At 35.5% G+C, this 21,359-nt stretch overlaps 2 protein-coding genes across 20 annotated transcripts in view; one reads left to right on the top strand and one right to left on the bottom strand.

The window, feature by feature from the left end:
* The window catches only part of CCDC66 (coiled-coil domain containing 66), a 51,957-nt gene extending 47,062 nt beyond the window's left edge, over positions 1–4,895 (top strand). For all 8 annotated transcript variants that reach the window (XM_082345788.1, XM_082345786.1, XM_082345783.1 and 5 more), the window contains 4 exons: positions 364–404; positions 1,211–1,452; positions 1,694–1,809; positions 3,258–4,895. In XM_082345788.1, coding sequence (XP_082201914.1) covers positions 364–404; positions 1,211–1,452; positions 1,694–1,809; positions 3,258–3,341 — 483 coding nt within the window. In that variant the 3' untranslated portion in view covers positions 3,342–4,895. The remainder of the gene's footprint in view (positions 1–363; positions 405–1,210; positions 1,453–1,693; positions 1,810–3,257) is intronic.
* The window catches only part of TASOR (transcription activation suppressor), a 47,479-nt gene continuing 30,736 nt past the window's right edge, over positions 4,617–21,359 (bottom strand). For 3 of the 12 annotated variants that reach the window (XM_082345775.1, XM_082345777.1, XM_082345770.1), the window contains 10 exons: positions 19,151–19,557; positions 18,254–18,395; positions 16,945–17,004; positions 12,213–13,141; positions 9,545–9,667; positions 8,612–8,771; positions 8,018–8,126; positions 6,519–6,697; positions 6,168–6,332; positions 4,617–5,360 (listed from right to left, as the gene is read on the bottom strand). In XM_082345775.1, the coding sequence (XP_082201901.1) occupies positions 4,828–5,360; positions 6,168–6,332; positions 6,519–6,697; positions 8,018–8,126; positions 8,612–8,771; positions 9,545–9,667; positions 12,213–13,141; positions 16,945–17,004; positions 18,254–18,395; positions 19,151–19,557 (2,807 nt within the window). In that variant the 3' untranslated portion in view covers positions 4,617–4,827. Of the gene's footprint in view, positions 5,361–5,414; positions 5,638–6,167; positions 6,333–6,518; positions 6,698–8,017; positions 8,127–8,230; positions 8,319–8,611; positions 8,772–9,544; positions 9,668–12,212; positions 13,142–16,944; positions 17,005–18,253; positions 18,396–19,150; positions 19,558–21,359 lie in introns of those variants that run through there. The other 9 variants (XM_082345773.1, XM_082345776.1, XM_082345779.1 and 6 more) reach the window with 9 other exon arrangements.

Genomic DNA, 21,359 nt, shown 5'->3' with positions numbered 1-21,359 from the left:
CTTCATGCTGCAAGAAGAGTTTAGAGTAGTTGCAACAGAGACCACATGGCTCACAAAGCCAAGTGTTTACTATCTGTCCTTTACAGAAAAAGTTTACACTTAAACCCTGTATAGATTAATGCTATTCTTTATTCAGATACCCATTCAAAACTCTTGTTTATAGTCCATATAGACAGAGGATAATTTACAAGGTCAGGAATTACTGGATTGGTTTCTCTGACTCTGGAGAAATACCAAGCCTCTCCTATCCTATTATCCAGTATATGTTACTCAAATATTATCCTCAGATTATTTCAACAAGTAACCACTAAAAACATTTGTGGGGACGTATGGAAACACTGTTAACTCCTGTCTATCACTTAGGAAGAAGAACCTCGGAGAATTAATTCTTTCAGCAAGGAAAGGTATGTTATGGATTCCATAGCTACTTAGTGCTTTCTGTGTGATATAAAGTACTTGCTCAAGATATAGGTGAGATGAAGCATGTATGCATGTCTGTGAAGACAGTAACAGGAAAGTTTGTGACTTCAGGTGAGTAGAGGTTTAAGGGAAAGGGTGTCGGCATTTTACCTAGAATTTGAAGGTCCAAATTGGACTGGACCTAGGCATCCTGAGCAGGAATGTGGGTGACGTTTTGTTATCTTCAGACTTTAACAGTTTTGATTTTCCAGATATGTCAGCAGTGGAATAGACATTCTGCTTGGGTTGAGGGGGGAGGGAATAAATGACTGGTAGGGATAATGAGAAATTAACCAATGGGAGATTTAAAATTGTTAGAATTTTTATTCTCTGCTTTTGTGCACGAACCAGCTGGTTTAAGCTGTCTCTGAATGTGGCTCTAATAGCAAGTTTAGTTTAGGCGGTAAGTATATTATTTTATGGTGAATTATCTAAGGAGAAACATTAGGTTTAAATTAGGTAGCATTGATCCTCAGAAGCTAGTAAATTTTTCTCCCTGTTCTAGCATATATATATCCTCAGCAAGTACTAGTAAACCCCAAATTAATCCCATTTTGTTGCCCTGTTTTAGGAAATGGTATCATAGAACTCAAGCCTCTTACATATAGTGTTCCTAAAGGTGTTATAGGTACATTTAGAATAAATTGAAATGTGATTAAAGAATAGAATATGCTTAATCTAAAATAAAATACACAATTTTTCATTCATGCTTTTTAAGAAGTCCCTTATTGTGCTTTTTGGAAAAATACAGGTCTCAATCACCACCAGTTCCGGCAGTGAAGAACAGAACACAGCAAACTCAGACACTAAAAAACAGTACTTATGAAAGAGAGAATCTGATCTCAGGAGATAGTCAAACAGAATTCTCACCTGGGTTTTCTGAACCATTTCATTTTATTCCCTATGTCCGAACCAATGAGATCTATTACCTTGATCCAGATGCACCATTGTCTAGGCCTTTAACCCAGGATCCTCAGTACCAAAATCCACATGGTAAGTAAATATAAGTGTACCCCCCCCAATTAAAAATCCAAATTGCCCCAGGAGAGGTAGTAAGAATTTCTCTCTTTCAGAGTCAATTATTAAAATTTTTATTGAATATTTATTACTTAAATTTTACTTGGTGCTTTCCTAGGATATAAATTTATTAATGAATCCATAGAATGTTATAGCATAGGGCTATTTCATATTATTATAAATGTATTTGAATTTTGTCATTTTTATCTGGCTTCAGACTGTGACCAAGAACAGCTTTTTGACCATCTCAGGGATCCACTTCTTAATCCTAACTTGGTGAAAAACAGGGATCGACAGCAAGCAATCCTTAAGGGACTGTCAGAACTGAGACAGGTATGAGCTCTTCTAAAGTGTGGATGTGACCATTTTCTGGTGGAGGGCTGTGTTTACCAGTTTTACTAAGCATCGTAGGTTACATGACTTAACGTGACTTCACCACATGTCAGTTTAATGTACAGGTGCTGATTCTTTTTTAAAAAACACAACTTTCCTTCTATTTCTTTCACATTGCCATCTCTAAAAGACTGTTTCTTTCCAGCATGAAATCATGAGACATTTTGAATATTAAGACAACTTTATTGAATGAAAAATGCATACATTTGAAATGGCAAAGTATGATCAATAAGGCCCTAAAACCAAAGGCAGAAAATACAGTTATGCTTTAATTCTTAGTAATGCAGTTAGTTATGCTTTAATTCTTAGTAATGCAGTTCACATTTTTTTAAATGAACGTGTTGGCCGTGTTTGGAGTAGAACTTGACACAAGTCCCAAAGAGTAATATAACTCAGTGTGAAATTACATGTATAATCTTACCAGACTACTTTTTCTCCCAGACCAATTGTGACTCATTATCCTGCTCAGATAAAAATAAAATCAGGTAACACATCCAATATTTAAGGCTATAACTGTTCTCTACCAGCTGGCCTTAAAAAAAAAAAGACTTGCAAAACTGGTTTTGTGATTAGCTTTGATTCACAGTATACTTTGTGTATTTGGGGAAAATAAACTGTAGTTTTTATGAGTACCCTTTTCCATGTCCAGTCATTTATGAATGCCTCCTGCTTTTCAAATTGTTGATTCAAGTGTTGCGTAAACAATTCTTTCTGTAGAACTAGAAAATCACCCCCACTAACCCAGGATTATGAAGTGTCCCTTAGTTTTTTAAATGCTGTAGCTTTGGTTAGATGCGGATTGAATTTTGTAACTCAAGCTTGGTAATTCACACAGTGAAGATTTTTACATAAATCCCTTTTTAAAGTGACAAGGCATATTCTAGCTTAGTAGAGACAAAAGTTGTGAGTCTAAGAGAAAGGAATGTGATGTACATACACCTTCACCTATATAGTGACCGTATCTTACTTCAGCAGGGCCTTGTACTAGCCACTAAGGTTAATGCAGTCAGGATAAACACCGGATGTTAAAGGGAGACTCATGCCCATTTTAAGAGCATCTGGGGAAAAGGAAAGAGGTGGTGTTCAGCCCCACAGTTAGGAGACACGGTTTTAAGAAAGGTCATTTCTATTGGTTGTATGGCTAAAAATATAATCTTACAAATGTGTGATAGCTGCACAGTATCCAAGTGAGGAAAGTCTGGTGTAAAAATTGAAAATTTTTGAGTTAAACATGACAAAGATAAAGTTTAAGCTATGGCCAAGTAACTGAGCATAATACGTGTTTTCAAAGTAAATATAGTTCTGGATTAACAACAAGACAGAAAGGTAAAATAGGAATAATTTGCCCCTCTGCTGCACACCGTACTAACATATCAATATGATTTCAGGGCCTTCTCCAGAAGCAAAGAGAGTTGGAAACTAATCTCATGCCTTTAGCTGCAAATCAAGAAGAGAATTTTAGTGCATTTTAAATGTAGAAAATCAAATCCTTTACATTTGATTTGTCTTCCAAATTATAAAATGTGGTTGGTTGTTGCTTAACTGTATTTATCAAATAGCCTAGATTTCTTTTTAAAATGCTTATTTAAAACTTGTACATTATGTAGTAAAATGCTGTGTGTATATATATATATTTAAAAACAATAAAACAAGACACTTTTGTAAAAAAGCTTAGTAGTTAAAAAAAAAAAATTTTTTTTTTCTACTCATCACAATGTGGGTATTTATCTACTTACCTTAACAGAGTCTGGAGTTTACAGTGTTCTTCCACACTTTTTACATGTAGCTTAAAAATACCACTTACATATTTTGCTCTATAAAAAGATTTTAAAGAGTAGAACTCAAAGTTCTTTTGAGGCGCCAAAGGAAAGTCTGACATACTTACTTTTACTAAAATAGCCCAGATTCAGTTTAGGCTTACGTGGAAATTTTTTTAAGTGTTTTTTTTTAATGACTTCTTTTATTGTAGAAACCACAGTTTTCAAAAACATTTACAAAAGTTTGTATTAGTAATGGAGAGGCAGTTAATTAGCAATACATATGGATTTAAAATTTATCTTCACCATGTACTTTTATCAGGGAATTTAAAAAGTTAGCTTTAGTATATAGCACTTAAGTGCTTACCACCTGAAAAATATACTTACATTTTTCTAACAATTTAAAAATCTATAGCAAAAAGTTTGTTTCAAATTGTTTAATGCCTTTAATAACCAAATTCAGTTTCATATTTCAAAAGATAGATAGGTTTTTGTTTAAGTCAGGGACCACACAAGCACTGAAAATTGTAATTATCAAATATTCTCAAATAAAAGTTTGACCAAAATTTTAGCAACAGGTGATTTTACATGGTTAAGTCTAAAAATAAAAAATAATGCTGCCTGGTGTTAAGTCCTAAGTCCTATATGTACATAGTTTTATCATCTAAATGAAATGGCTTTGTTCAATAAATCTTGAGGTATTGAGAGCCAAAATCCTGTAAATATTAACATCACTGGCTTATACCTGTGTAAAAACACTATACAAAAAAGCTTAAAATAAATGCATTAGTTGATAATGTCATTTCAGCAAAAGTAGCTGGGATCATCTGACATTAGAGGAGGGAAAAAAAGTAAAGCCAGTATTGTTCACTATCCTTTTGCAACTATCTAGTTTCATATACAAAACAGGCTTCAATTTGAAGCCAAAGTACAGATGACATATAAGTGTAAAACTTAAAAGTGCCAATATGAGATAATTCAAGTACAATATATGTTAAAAATATATATATTTATTTCAATTTTCAGATGCTTCAACTGTTACAGGCCATCATGATTTAAATAAGAGGGAAAAAAACATTTGCGAAAGGAAAAGAAACCTTTTGTTTAGAGAATGAAATATAAATTGTTAAGTCACTTTTAAGAAACAGAAAAAGTCCATAACAACAACCTACTTTAAAAAAAAAAAAGTTACTGTAATTAATTATTTCTCTTTTGAAAACGGCCTGGAACAATCACTTTTCCACCAACTTAATGGAGATGGAGTTTTCTCTCTATCCAAGTTTTGAGTATAAGCAGATAAAAAGTAATTTTCACTTTCTTGAGACTGACTTGATGAAAGGGCATATGGTGTCCCCAAAAATGTCTGATGAGTGAGAACATTAAAATGACTAAACTGATGGGACATATTTAATTGACTGTGATAAACCTGAAAGTTGCTATATGAATCCTGTTCAGCTGAATTACTGTTCTCTCCTTCAGAGCATACTATATCAATAGAAGCTCTCTCTTCAGAATCAATTTGATAAGTCTTCTCTTCTAATAAACTTTTTTGCAAGTCAAGAGACGATTGCAACTCAATTTGAATATTCTTTTTTTGATCTGTTCCACGTGATCCTTTGGTCTCTTTCTCCAGTATTTCTGAATGAAAATTGCTGCATACTTCTATGTGTGAGATTTCATCCCCTGAATCCAGAGACATATCCTCTTCGTCCTTTTCATCGTTTTCTAAAAGAGCTACATTTAAAAAACAAAAAGTCCTCCTCTATTGAAATACACAATTTGTTTAAGTTTTAAAATTATACACTACTCACACAATATAATGCGTCAGGGTCTGCAAGTCCACAATCCCTTAAAGCTTGGTCTTCTGCCACAAGTTCACTTAGTCACAACACTCACACTAGGTGTGAATGTCCAGATAATCCGATGCTAAAAGCTTCTGCGAAATGTGTTCACGTTTAATGTTGGGAAATCCCAACTCCCAGCTCCAAAGGGGTTAATGTCAAAACAGCATCTAAAGTTATACGGTAATTCAGTATTCGACAAGACAAATATAAAATAAAAATTCTGACATCTAGCTTCATTGGATTACTACTAAACTGGTTAGCTGTATCAAATGTTCGAACATCTCTGCTTTTTCTCAAAAACAAAAGTACATCTTTCATTTTACATAAAACCTGGAACCAAAGCAGAGGCCATCTCACAAAAGACTAAAGCTATGGATATTTCTACTACCTTGTAATTAAACTGCTTTAATTCACAACAGAAGCCAATAAAGCTTACATACCCTCAAAAAGAAAATGCCTACTCTATAGTATGCAGTCTACATTAACTCAAACAGCTTATATTGACTACAGTATAATAAATGAGCAGATTCTGTGTATGCTAAGTAAAAGAATGATAAATGCCTTGAAACATTTCCCCTGAAGCTGAGTTTACACTGAGGTGAGCAGTTTCAAAATTAGCATTTCATTATATGATATCAAAGCAAAACCATTCTTTTTCTGTCTGCCTTAAAGAAAATGAGAACTACTGAAAAGTTACCTGACTGTGACTCAAGATTCTCATTAGCACCAAGCAAAGGAAGGTTTTCTTCTGTGATTGAGTTGTGATAGCCCACAAGATTTTTAAAGTTTTGCATAAAGTCTTCAGCAGTCGCAACCACTATTCCATTATCAGTATAACTGGAAAGCATCTTGATACTCTTTTCTAAATTGAAAAAAAAAAGAAAAAGTTGAGTATAAAACACTTATATAAAATGATAATGCCTGCCTCCAGCCCTCACAAAATCCTTTCCTCCACATTTTCAGAAACACCCAACACAGTCCCACAAAATCCTTTCATACACATTCCTGTATTCACAGTAGAAAGCTTAAGAGCACTCACTCTCTTTACCTGTTAAAAAGACTATGTGTCGTTGTTGTATGTTTTGAGCCTGAAGTCTGATAAGGCAATCCAATTCCGGAGCATTCCGAGTTTGTGAATCACAGTTGTGGTATGACAAAATTTCAACCAGATGTTTCTTCTGATAGATATTCAGAAGGGTCAACAGACTCAGAGCTTTAGCATTCAATCTGTGAAATTAAGTAGTTCAGTATCTGTATCTGCATTTCTAAAATTTAGTATGGACGTTTTCACTTGAAATTAAAGCCATAATTTCTCAATTGAGACAACTAACGACAACCGCACTGCTTAGCTCACTGCCTGATGTACAGGTGCTTCTTAGTAGAGGGAGAGCAGGAATTGTGCAACCCACGGGTAACTCCAGGGGCTTTCTCTGGGTACAAAGCCTGAGGGCCAGCTATTCAGTTCAGACAAAAATCTCAACTTCTTACTTACTAAATAAATTACACTTCTCTTCAGCTTCACTAATTTAGAACTGTAATGAAAGGTGTAAAAGGACAAAAAAATATAAGTCTTTCCTTCAAAAAATAACATGGCTCTGAGCTATTTCTATACTTCCAGATGCAAGGCAACATGTGGTAGAAATTACTGGCTATTGTCAGGAAGATGACAGTACTAATTTGTACAAGTTATACCTCCGGGCCTCAGTATTGCTATCTGTTATATAAAGATAAGACTTCCCCAGTGCCTCCTTCACATGATTTGAAGATAAAACAAGTTTTTAAAAAATGAAATACAATAAAAAGTTAAATAATTTAAAATTACTAAAGCCTGAATTTCCCTAAGTGTGTCCCATGGAATATCATAGGTATTAGAAGAAAAAAATGTTTTGTGGTCTAGGTTTCGGAAATGCTGACTGACAAAATGTAAAACAGGATCCTTAACTACAAAGTTTCTCAGATCTTCAAATGTGTAAATAAGTACATTATATGGACTCTAGTAGTAGGATATAGTATCCCAAACTCATCTGATTACAATAGTTATTTGCAGAGCCTCTCAAGGGACTAGTGCTCTAAGAATCACGTTTTGAGAAGTGACTTCTGGGCATGTTAGAAATCACTTATTACATAAATGAATGTCCTAATCATAGATCCCTTTATCATGTCAAGATTAATCCTTCTCTCATATGTGTAATATTATTAGATTAACAATTAGGAGAGGGCCTGATCTACTTGGCATATACAGTTCCATAAAAAAATAAAGAATGCTGATTATCCCGTTTTGATTATTATTCTAAACCCAAGTGGTAAAGTTTAAACCAATTTTATCTCTATACATAACTAGAACTTCAGCAAACCTCTACATAAACAAGAATACCATTTTCAAACAGGCTAGAATAATTCAGTATCTACATTCCCTTACAGCTGGCAAAAGACATCTGTGAAAACTGAGCAGCATCTATAATTTACAAACATACAAAAAAATAGCAAAATTCTGTGAACACAATGTTAAAATCAACAACCAATATATAGTTATTTTTCAAACCTTACCTGCCCAGTTCCTTTAGTTTTTTCTGAAATTTACAGTGGACTTTCCATTGCCATTTTCCTTCTGGAGTACTAAGTTCTTCGAGGAATGTCAAAAAATTTTTAAGGTTCTCTGTTAGAGATAATGAAGTTCATTTTAAATTCAATAAACAAGTCACCCACTCCACAACTGAATTAAGGAAGAAGTGTTTGTTGATACTATGTAGGAACACCTACTTTCCTATGTAGTATTTTCTTTCTCTTTTTTCCCCTCTAAGGGAGACAGATCTATATATATCCTCTTTGAGATCTAAGAACATAACATCTACACACAAAAAAACAAAAACATGTTGATAACAATAACAAACCAAAAGTAATCCAAGTGAAGTAGGTGCAGACAGCCCTGCTTTATACCAGACTTAAGAGGAAATTATTCGTAAAGAGTAAAAGAATGGGAAAGAAATCTGAGGTAATAAAAGCTCAAAGAAATGATAGAAATGTACTAGTTATCTGTCACTGGCAGAATGGACAATACATTAAAAAAGTATGAGTGAGTACTAATGAGAAAAACCTTGAAAAGACATAAGTTACATGCTACAAAGAATAAATAAATCTTACCAATTGTGATTACTTCTGGATTTAGAATGGATTCATCAGAAACGATAAAACCTCCAGATACAAATAACTCATTGTATGTGTGATTTTTAACATCATCCAAACTGTCAACACCAGCAAAACTAACACAAGGAAGCTTCTTTAAAGTCACCAAGCCAGGTACCTATTTAAATACCAAAATAAAAATAGAAATAAGGACAGACAGACTCAAGTGTGAAGTAACCTACAAGAGATGTACTATGGCTCACCTATATTAGTGTGTTGCCTCTGCAAAGTCAAGCACAAAAACAATGTTTCCAACATTATTTCCAAATATACAAACCAACATTTATGTACTGGGCATCTATCTATCTACCTTGAACAGAACACTCTAAGGAAGAGGCACTTAACAAGAGACCTGGAAACAGAGAATGACAAATGCTAACCTGCCTGGCCCTGTGAGTACAGTCCGAATTCAAATGAGGCAACAGCCTACGGACTGAAACAGGAAAGACTTCAAAGAGCAGTAGGACTTGAGATAGGCTCCTAAGACTAGATGGGGTGCCTCCAAATCCAAGGGAAAGGGGGACTGCTTCAGCAAAGGGGGGGGTACAAACAGGTTTTACCTAGGACATACAAATGAAGGTGATAACAATATAAAGAGAGTCAGCAGACCCAATGGCATTCAAGGAGTCAGTATTCTTAGTCTTGACTATTTAAGCAATAGGTAAGATCTGTGATATGCCACAATTTAAAATTTTGCAGAGGTATAAATATGAATCTCATGAGCTGATTCACGGAGGGTAGTTTAGGTCTCAAGTCCTAAACCTCCCAACCTCGAAGTTTTATCTCCTTTAAAGCTTATGAGGATATTTTAAAAACAAACAGCTTTAGTCTCAAAGATAGTAAGGATTTTTTACAACCAAAGTAAGTAAAGAATTCAACTTAACAGTCTACCTTGTGAATGAAACCTGCAATGTCTTCATTTTGAATAATAATCAATAGTTTATCTAATTTTGATCTTCTTTCCAAAAACTGTTCTGGATGACACTCTGTATTGCCTAATTTGATAAGATATTCCTGTTAAAGAAAAAAAACTAAATCAACATTTAAAAGCTTTTTTGCAAACATCCATTTAACACGAGAAATGCAAGATAGTGGTTAAGTTTAACTACTACTAGACCACTATTAATGATGCCCTTACACTAGGGACCTCAGAGATCATCAAGTCCACTCTTAGAGAAGACTCTGAAGCTCAGACCTTAAATGGTCACAGTCACGATGTTATGATGCTATGCAGTCAAAGCCAAGTAAATGCTAGCTTGGGGTAACAGAACCAGAAAAGCAATGGATTAGCCCAGGTTCTTAACTCTTATTACTTATTCTGGGCAATCCAGAGCTCAGTCATTAACCACTCCCTCACTCCCATTTTCCTTTCCTTTTGAAGCAGGCCCTTGATTATATGCAGCAGTGTTACCAGTATACTCCTTCAGAGTTAAAAAGCACTTTTACGACTACTGTAGCTCCTTTAACTCACAACAGCCCCAGGATCATTCATACAGAGCTTCAATATGTACAACATTACTTACATATTAATTAGCCATGCCTGTCAAGTTTACACCTTCAAACAAAACACTCTCCCATCTAACACATCCTTCCATGCTGGTGACACGGTACTACCTTTCAAAGGACACAAGATAGCCAGTCCCAGCAGAATTCTCTTTGCTTGCTGGGGGAATCCTGGACTCTGAAGCAAACTGCAGGATTCTGAAGGTCACATTCCTCATTTCACAGATACAGGAGCAGATTAATTTTCTCAGGGTTGGCACGCTGGTTAGATAACCATACATCTAAACCAAGGTTGCCTCACAACCAGTCTTTCAAGAGCTGTCTACAAGTGTCACACCCAAAGAGGGTGTTTCTGTGCAGCCCTAAAGAAGCATCTTCTGCAGTGTTTGATTTTGCTCTAACTTCTAAAGCCTCTGGGCAAATCTCAGAGCAGTTTACAATCAAGTTATGAAAAAGTAAATTACTGTCTGATAGGCCTGCTTGTAATTTTTGGTCTTTTTACATTAAGAAATTTTAAATGCAAGTTTGTGTTAAATAAGACAGTTTAACTCATAAAGTAACAAATCAATTTGACTCCAGAAATATTTAGGAAGTTTAAAATTTTATTCATAAAGTCCTGTACTATACTGTAACATTTCTGCTAGAAAATTTCCAATGGATATTGATTAAAAGAATTAAAGTTCTGATCTGATTTCCTATCATATTTATAAAACACACAGCATCCTTTTCCTCTTCTACATAAAATAAATAGCAGAAATAGGATCTATTCTAAGCCAGAATGGATTGAAAGCACCATTCGTAAGTAAACACATTTCCCACAAGTGTGTTACAATCAATTTTTAAAATGCAGTGGGAGGAGATGGAGTAATGGTGAGCACACTGGGAACTGTGCCCAACCCACTCTCTCATCTAGCCCTACACCACCACGCAGCTATGCCCCAAAGAGCTGGAAACATGTTGCTGGGGGTGGAAGAATGTTGAGAAGCTCAATGTTCAGTCATACAGGGCAAAAATGCAACCAAGAAATTCCTGGTAAGTCTGGTTTCATCCTCCCAAGAAACTACAGGGAATTGGTAAAGGCAGCACACTGAGCACTCTGCTGCCCCCATTTCCATGCTCTTCACGTCCTCATGAGCACATCACATGAAACATGCTGACGTCAAAGAGATCCTCAAACTGACAAAGGCTCAGGACATGTCAAAGCATGGAGTTTCTGGGCCACTCTGGCTATATGCCACTTATTTATAGCCCCCTCTGCTTCCTCTAACTAAAAAAGCAGAAACTTATCATGGTAAGTAAATTCCATAAATAGGAGCAGGCATTTATTTTAAAAACTAAGGCATTCCCTTAAGGAATTAAAATGCTACACAGTTTAGTGAATACTAATTGGCAACATTAAACCACTAATATAATTGTCCCATAAATTACGTATCTATTGTTACAGATTTTACATACCTGTCTCTATGTGTGTATTTTTTTAAACCAAATGCCTGAAACGCCTGTCTACTCCATAGCTTCAGTACAAAAAACATACCTTGCAAGGAGGAATCTTTCATGATTGGGCAAGTGTTTCAGGATCACCATGTTTTTTGATAATAAGGGCTATTGGGAAATCTGGCATGACCAGGGCATCAAGAAATGCCAAAAGATATCATCATTAGGTCATCCTGGACAGTTTTTTTTTTCTACCTGATTGATAAAACCCCCTGAGGTAAACACTGACAACTTCCTTTATTTCTCTGCATCTTTCCCTCCCCTTTGTTAAAAACCCAGTAAGAAACATTGAAAATCTTTAAATCAACAATTTAAAGGTATCTGCAATATGTATACAACTGGTCTTTAAAATGACACTATCCAAAACAAGATTAAAAATTCTAAGATATTTAGATCACCAGTTCTAAATTCAATCAAACTTACTAGTCTTTTATTCCACTCTGCATTAAATTATGAAAATAATATGGTCAACACCTAAAAACAAACAAAAATCCATTTTATAGAGGTCAGAGCCAACAAGAGAAGTTTAGACAGCATTACAATTACCTTCTCAGTTAGTTACCTTTATTTCTTTACAGAGCACACTCTCCTCTTCTTCATGAATATAAAATTTCACAGTATTTTTCTGGACATCTTTCATGATTTTAACCAAACTGTTAAATACTTCAGGTTCTAACTGGCTTATAAAATTTGAAAGAGCTGGTTGGGCAGAAATGTTTACATCACTGGGCGATTTTGTTTCTTTTTCTACTGGTTCCCGGGCAGTATGACCAGGTACAGTATGATCAGAAGTCACCACTGGCTCTGTGGCATGGTGTGGCTGGTTCACTTCTGCTTCAGTTAAACCCAAAGTCGAAGAGGAATGCTGCTCATTAGAGTTGGTGTCTTTCACAGGATCACTACCAAGTGGCTCAAGGAGGTGTTTATTGTTGAAGTCGCTTGAGGAAACTGGTATGACATGCCTTCCCAAAGGACTCAATGCTGTCTTAGTACCAGAATCATTAGGACTGACTGCTGGCAAATTCCCACCCTTGGCTGATGCTTTGATAACAGTATTTAGTTTCTCATGCAAGCCATCTACAAACTCCTGTACACCAGCTTTGGAAGTCTTAGAATATATGAACTCAGAAAACCGTTTCATCTTCTCTTGTGTTGAAAAGATAGGTGTGGAAATTCTGCTGACATATGAAACATTCTTCTGCTTCAGAATCTCTTCTATCTTCCTAGAAAAGAGACTGTACTCTCCTAACACTGTCCTTTCTGTGGTTTCACTCATTGCAGGCGGTTCTGCTGCTGGCACACACTGCTCCTCCACTGTCACCACCTGACCTGTCAACACGTCATCCTCAGTGGTGCCCTTTAGTGTGTCTGTAAATGGAGAGGATGGAAACTGGTAATCAGAACTTCTCTGTCTACTTATTACCCGAGGGTCGTTAGGAAAGGCCTCCTGTGGTGGCAGACACACCAGTTGTTCTTCTGGTGATTTCATACCTATATGGGAAGAGTTTATTATTACAAAAGCAATCCAAAATAATAACATCCGAAAATACAAACTCATAAATAAGGAAAAAAAATGCCAGGTCAAGTATATATTTAGAACAAACTATGCATCAGAAGGTAGAATAAAAACCTCAAATAATGGTGTGAACCTATTTCCTATGTGCCCTACTTACTTATGGCTGGTCTTTGTATTTCAATAGCTAGAGTGACAAGTTTGAATGTTACTTTCTTTAATTGCTTTTGAAGTATTCAAACAAGGGCCAATTTAACATCAATACAAATTAAGTCACTTGTTTATTTCTGCTTCCCTACCTTTCTGTAGATCTGACCTTAACAGACATGCTTTAAGCAGAATGGTCAGTTGTAATGGCTTGCTCAACCCCTGTATTCTTTGCCAATAATGTCCACTATGGTAATACCCTCTTAATAGGAAAATTTTGAGTGTAAGGCAACTGAAAGAATGCCAAGCTGAAATGCTGTGGGAATAAGTCGTCAAGAGTTGCATTCAGGATCTAGGATAATTAATTTTATCTGTTTTCAGATTTGCTCTTACATATGGGGTTGCTTAGTGAATTTGCTACAATGTTAGGGACTTCAATTTATCAGGAAAAGAAAGTCTCAGTCATATAGAAAGAGAACACATTTCATAGCTGCATTAACTTAACAGTAATACTTTTGATAGCACTTTTGTTAAGTATTTTTATTTTGTTTGGAAATCATTCCAAGAGAAATCATAATAGCTATTACCCCATGAGATGAAGAGGTCATCAAGCTAGCTGATGCTAATGAAACTACGATAACCCGTGATTCTTGACAACTAGCTCAATCCATAAGATCGTACTTTTTTCCACTCACAAATCCTAAATTCAAACACAGTATGTTCTTGAAACTACACTTCAAAACAGGAACCCTAAATCCCTTTTTAAAAAACATGGGGAAAATACATCTAACAGCAATTTAGAGTAATACTTTATTTCACGAAAAAACAAAATTTCATTATTTTTCCCTACAAGTTCATATTACACAATTTTATCCTTTAAAAAAGTACTAATTTTTCTTAAATCTTAGCCAACATTCCCTAACAAATTGCTGTTGTAGTATATAAAATGTTACCTCTAGATCGGAAAGTCCACACATAGGTATAGTTTTCAAAAATATAGTACTTTTAAGATATAGTGAACTCCCTATTCAAGTCTACACCCAGGTATAGCAGTGTAACCCCTCTACAAAAAATTCAGTTTTGATTTTCCCTACACTCACACTTTTCTAAAGGTTTAAACAGCCTAACCAGCATTTAGTTTATAACATTTTGCTACCAACCCCAGTGGTTACCATGAACCACTGCAACCATTAAGTACTGCAAAGGCACCTGTCAGCATGGTAAGACCATACAGCAGGTCTGTAGATCAAAGAAGAGAAGGGGAGCAAAATATCCAATGTACCAAGGTAAGAATTACAACTGTATGAAATTGATAAACCAGAAAATTCAACTTCCATAAAATAATTCAGGAATACTGAATGCCCTTCGTAAATCTGCAACATGGGGTTTAGTGCACATATAAAATGTCAGGATGAGTACATAAGAAATCTGTAACAGGGAACTCCTTGGCGGTCCAGTGGTTAGGACTTGGCGCTCTTAACTGCTGGAGCTCAAGTTCAATCCCTGGTCGGGGAACTAAGATCCTGCAAGTTGTGCAGCGTGGCCAAAAAAAAAAAAAAACCACGAAAAAATAAAATCTGTAACAGAGGTTGATCAATGGGGTGAAACTAAGTGTCTGGCCTAGGGGTGGAAGACTTATATTTTGAAGTAGTTTTGTACTTCTTGAATTAGGTACCATGTCAAATATCTGATTTATTCAAATAAAATGTCTTACTTGCATCTTGTAAAACAAATGAGTTGGGGAGGACCACGTGTAATTTTAAAACTTCTGAATGGTTTATTATTAAAAATACTTGAATACATTCTCCCAAATATTTCAGCTATAGTTGAGACCAATAAACTTAGTCCTAAATTTTTTTTTCTAAAAAAAATTTTTTTTTAAATAACTGCACCACGAGGCATGCGGGATCTTAGTTCCCCAGCCAGGGATTGAACCTGTGCCCCCTGCAGTGGAAGTGTGGAGTCTTAACCACTGGACCACCAGGGAAGTCCCCCAGTAAGCTTATTCCTGAAGTGCTATGGATGAAGGAAATGTTTTTAAGCTGAAATATAACTTAAATCCACATGGGAAATTTTCCATATTAAAAAACTCTAAACCAAATCCCTTTGAAAATGCAAATGATCACTATCTAATCTTACTTTGTACAGATTTCCCCCATATAATTTTTATTATTAAGATGGACAACTTTATTATTTTAAAAATGTCTTCAATAAATGATTTAAAAGAAACACATGTCAATATCTATAATAATACATGTTTTCTACTAACTATCATTCAAGCATTGTGGTACTTTGACTTTTAAATGCAAGGGGAGTGGCGAGTTCTCAAAAAGTAGCATCACTTGGATTTTTATACTTTTAACCACAAAATATGAAGATGGTATGCCAAATAAAGACTGAAGATGTTGATGGAGCATTATGAAGCATAAACAAGATACCTGATTCTCCCAATGAGAAAGAATCACTGATAGAAGCAAAACTTACATGAATCTTCGACATATTGTTGTGTGAAAGAGCCAAAACCAAAAGAGGACATATGTAGCAGGTTCCATCTATCTTAAATTCAAGAGTAGGTAAAAACTAATGTATAGCAAGAGAAGTCAGATTAGTGGTTACGGTTTGGAGCAGGGAGAATACTGACTGGGAGGATGCAGAAGAAGACCTTCTGGGGTACTGAGAATGTTCTACATCTTGATTTGGGTGGTGGTCACCTAAATGTTTACATATGTTAAGAATTCATCAAGCTGTCTACTAAAGATTTATGCACTTTCCTGTATGTCATATCAATACATCTGTTCTTCCCACTTTGTTTTTTTTCAATTGTCTTTTCCTAGGAGGCGACAAAGATCATCTTGAAGAAAACTATTAACTCAAAGTCTTTTTTTTAATTCCCAAAAGAGAGGAATAACCATAAAGATCTACTAAGATTAGTCATTTAGCTTTTCTTCTGAATAAAAAAACAACAACACAGGATTTCTGAAAGAGTAAGACAAAATGAAATGGAAGCAAAAAAGACCCAGACCAAACTCCAAGCAAGAAGAATCTGCCTATGGCCACCTGCAGGGATGCTAAATTGACTTGAGTTTAGACAAAAGAGACTGTCTTCTAGGCACCTACTACAACTAGCTAATCAGTAATATCTATAAATGTTTCTGGAATCCAAAAGTTTCCTAATCTCTTAAACTATCTGCAGAAATTAGCTTTACAATTAGCAAAAGAAGAATTGAGTCAAAAAAATTCAAGATTAGGAATAATGTACCTAAAAGATACATGGCCTCAACTCCTCGTATTTTTTAAATTTAAGAGAAACTTGAAGACTGCTTCTCATAAGATGTCCTGTAGAAATGGATTAAGAAAAATATTCTGGTCTTCCAAAGTCATCATATCAGATAGAATCTACTGTAGGTGAAAAAAACTTAATCTCTATGAATATTCAGTGACTCCCTTGAATACATTCTTTGTATAAGAATATTTGATATAAATCAATTAATGATTTAAATACAAATATGATATTGTCCAAATTTTCTGTAATTAACAGACTTAAACTGATGCCCTCCAGATAGAGGACCAGAACTGCAAGTAGCAATTCTGAAGAAGGGCACATTGGGAGGAAAAGCAAAGAGAGCCTTCTCACCTGGTGTTTGTTTCTCACCATGTTTCCCCAGCTGGTCTTCTGGGCTTCTTGCATTCCCTCCTGAGGGAAAGCATCCATTAGATTTGTAGACTCTCTTCAGGTACTGGTGACAACCTTTTAAAGCACCTTTCAGATAACCCCAAATGCTAACAAATTCAAGTATTCCCTCTTCTGCCTAAAATAATCCTGAAGGGTCATTAAGAAATGGGAAGTTGCTTCCCTTTCCATTCTGGTGATGATGGAATATCAACACCTAGATGTTGTGCCTTCAAATGGCTCTGAAACCAGCTATGAAGGTGTCTAAATGAGGAAAGTTAGGATAATCACCTTGTACAGACTACTTCCTTATTCTGTTTTTCCAACTCAAGCCAACTTCTCCAGGTCAGGAGTACCAGCTGCCGCTCTACGATCACTTCTAGGCCTCTTGCCCTCTCTGATAAGGTACTAAGTAGAGAATGGTGCTGAAGCCCATGGAAACTCATCAAGTTTTAGAAATTCTTTGCAGAGTCCTTGGAGGTCTCAGTAGCTTCTAGGTCACAAGCTAGAAAGTATATTTCAGTTGACTTTCTAGCAAAAACTGTTTGTTTTTTCTTTTTAAAGGTTAAATAAAGATCTAAGAATGGAAAAGATGTGCCCTGGAAATATTTCCCCAAATGCTTAGCTAACGAAGATGAATAAGAACTTGGAATATTAACAGTATCTGCATATGTGTGTGTATGTGTTTGTACAGAGAAATTAGAATACTGCAAAATGATCTTTCAACATCTGCTAAACTATTCTTGCCTCATCGTTCAATAAGTTTTCTAGGGATATTTACATGTAATCATTTCAGGCCATTCTCTACAATGATCCAATTTCTCTCAAATTATCCAATATTAAGAACTCAAATTTCTTTCAAATAGATGAACCTTAACATGACCACTTCTTAGACGACAGCTTGTGAAGTTTAATAATTTGAGAAGACAGCATTTAATTGGCTGCCCAAAGACCCTCATTTCATCTCTGTAGCTACCTCACCTTATTAGAAACACAATTTCTGACAACAATTTTCATTTGCAAGTTGCATGTTCAACTCCATAGGGAGAGTAAGGATATTTTAAATCCCTCTGTTTTTAATAGGTTCTTTTGCAGATACTGACCAAGAACAGCAACACTCAATGATGAACATCACATTGCTCAAAAATAAGACACTGAAGATGTCAGAGTCAAGCAAGACCCAAGAGTGGAATCTAGAAAAGACAAAACGCTTCAGGAAACTGGTCCCTAAGTAAAACCAAGCAAACCTAAGTCCCAGTATACTTGTTCTTACCTGTAATTGGAATCAGTTTCCAATGTATTTCAGTCTCTTCAACATTATTTGACTTAGATTGTCTACGGAATCCATGTTCAATGGGAACAGTGGGACACAAACTGCAATCTTCAAAATTACTCATGTTAATTAAATCTGGATCCTAAAAATTAGAGTACAGATTCAATACCTTTCTTTTTAATTAATTTTAATGTCAAGAAAAAACAACTATTTTTTCACAGCAAATTCACAAACTTCAACCTAAACATTACAAACAAGTAAAATCAACATGGTGAAGTTATAATACTCTAATCTCAAACTAGAATATAATTTTTTCTCTCAAAACGTAATTGGTTGATTTACAGCAGAGGTTGGTAAACTTTTTCAGTAAGGCACCCAATATTTTAGGCTTTGCAGGCCAGATACTCAGCTCTGCCACTGAAATGCAAAAGCAGCCATAAGCAATACCTAAATGAATGGGCATGACTGTGTTCCAATCAAATTTTAGTTACAAAAATAGGCAGTGGGCTGGGTTTGGTCCATGCCCCCATCAACACAATTTAGAGTTTTAAATATGTCAGGAAATGGTAACAATACAGGTTAGTTTCTTAGTGCCTACCTTACACATGCCCCCAACTGAGATCCCTGTCATCATCCTCCCCATAAAATAAATATCCCAAAACTACATGTAGAAAGCCTGGGGACATGCATATGACTTTTAAAAAAATTTTTTTTCTTTTGGCTGAGCCACGCAGCATACAGGATCTTAGGTTCCCTGATCAGGGATCGAACCCGTGCCCCCTGCAGTGGAAGCGCAGAGTCCTAACCACTGGACCACCAGGGAATTCCCCCCACATCCTCCCTTTCATACACACATTCACAAAAGCAAACAAAGATAACCAAAAGATACAGGCTTACTTCTTTCAAATGTAGTTTATGGTCAGTGCCTACTTCACTGGTAGAAACAGCAACAGGATACTTTAAAGATGATGTATCAACTTCTAGCAGTGGGCTCTGAGTATCCTTAAAATGTGCATTTTCAATTTTTGCACAAGTAGGCTGCTCATATTCTTTCTTATCCAGGGTAGAGTTCAACTCATACTCATGCTTTTGCCTCATCTCTTCACGGGCATCATCAGAGTTCAATCCTAAGGCCTTGTTGACTGTGTCTGTCAGGGATGCATCAGAATGACGTGCATTTGCTAGTGTTTCTGATAGCCAATTAAACAACCTATGGATGTCAGCAATGCTAGAGTTAGAGGTATCCTGCTGCTGCCGTCTCAAGTCAGCATCATGCCCAAGTGAGCCAACAAGCTGTGGAGACTCTGAAGGGAAAAGAGAAAGAGCCATCTCTTAAAGTCTGGAAGGCAAGCATAAAAATAATATATATATATATATATATACCTAAAAATTAATTATCATATAACATTTATAGGCAGGAACTCAATCAAACCACCTGCTTAGAGTTTACAAGTATATCCATCCCTTACTTTCCAAATATGACTGGTTCTAAAATTTTGCACATAGGTCAAAATTCCCATTAAATGAAGGTTTATTTTCATCATAATTTGAAAATTCTATTAAAAATGAGCTCAAATATTATGTTGGTAATATGGATAATATATAAATAACTGTACTGTAGTTACCTTAAACTCTACCACCAAAATCCTAAAATCAGTGAGGTACTTGACAACAGAAAAAATACCTACACAACGATTTTGCAAAATGTTAGAGAAGGGTATGCAGATTACTCTTAAATCTTCTAAAAATATAAAAACAACAAAAACCCATGACTTTATCTGATTTTGATCTCTCCCATAACATTCTGTACTTAAAATACTGGCTAACCTTTTCATAATCTAAGCTTTATCTTAAATGACTAGATTACTTAATTCATAACAAAGCTGAGATATTAGAGATACAAAATCACCCCAAAGAAATCTACACCAATCTTGCACTAAGAACAAAAAGGACTATGAGAGAAAACATGTTAGACATGGCTCCAAGCAGGTATAAATCTGGGTTATCTGCACCACCAGTATATTTAAAAACTTGCAAAGGGAGGAGACATTCAGAAAGGCATGTGCTTTAATACTGAAGCACATGAGGGTAGAGCCAGGGTAGATGTCAGGATTCCGATTTAGGTAGTGTATATGTACCACAGGCAAAAAAAAAAAGTTAGAAACAACAGGGTACATACTGTATGATTCTAATTATATGAAATTATAGAGAAGGCAAAATAATCTATAGAGACAGCAGATCAGCAGTGGAGTGGAATGAGATAAACTACAAAGAAGAACAAGGCAACATTTGGGGGTAATGAAAAATGTCCTATATATTGGAGTAGTGGTAACACAGCTATAAAAAACTCATCAGACTGTGCACTTAAAATGAGTACATTGTATATAAATCATACCTTAAAAAGTTGATGTTAAAGGCAGTAGGGGAGACAGAAGGCTACCTCTTAATGAGTGGGCTCACCACCAAATTAAGATCAGAATGTTTTAAAAGTTAGAATCTAACCTTTAAATCTCTACTTTCAGGATCAGAAATAAAGTGTGCAAAATGACAAGAAACAAACACAAGTGAGAAACACCTAGATATGCAACTCGGACTATCACTAGTTCTACTTTAACCTATCTACCCCTTCTCCCCTGCCCCATTTCTCCTTTGATCTATTATAACCAGCATAGCTTTCCCACCATTTTAATTACTGAAAAAGCCTGATTTCCACCCACAAATATTTTTTCACACATACAAATTTGCCAATTATCAGCTAAAATGGTGCCAAAATTTAAGTACCTTGCCTATTATGTGTTCAGTGCTAGGAAATATAGCTGACTTTAGGAACAATGCTTGGAGTTAGTCAGAAGTGAGTTCAAACATGGATCAGTGAACTCATAACTTTAGGTAAAATTATTTAACTTCTCTGAGATGGTTTCCTCATCTATAAAATAAGGATAATAATGTCTACCAATCAAGAACTAAATGAGTCCACACATGTAAAGCAGCTAGCACATAGTAAGCACTTAACTCTCAAGATGCAGGTCAACAGTATTAGACAGTATGGATCAGTAAGCACCATCAGGTTCAGCACAGAGCAGAAATCCAGCATAAGCTAAAGGAG

Source organism: Balaenoptera borealis (genome assembly GCF_965194805.1).
Source record: "Balaenoptera borealis genome assembly, chromosome: 12".
NCBI classification, from domain to species: domain Eukaryota; kingdom Metazoa; phylum Chordata; class Mammalia; order Artiodactyla; family Balaenopteridae; genus Balaenoptera; species Balaenoptera borealis.
This window is presented reverse-complemented; position numbering and strand designations above follow the sequence as displayed.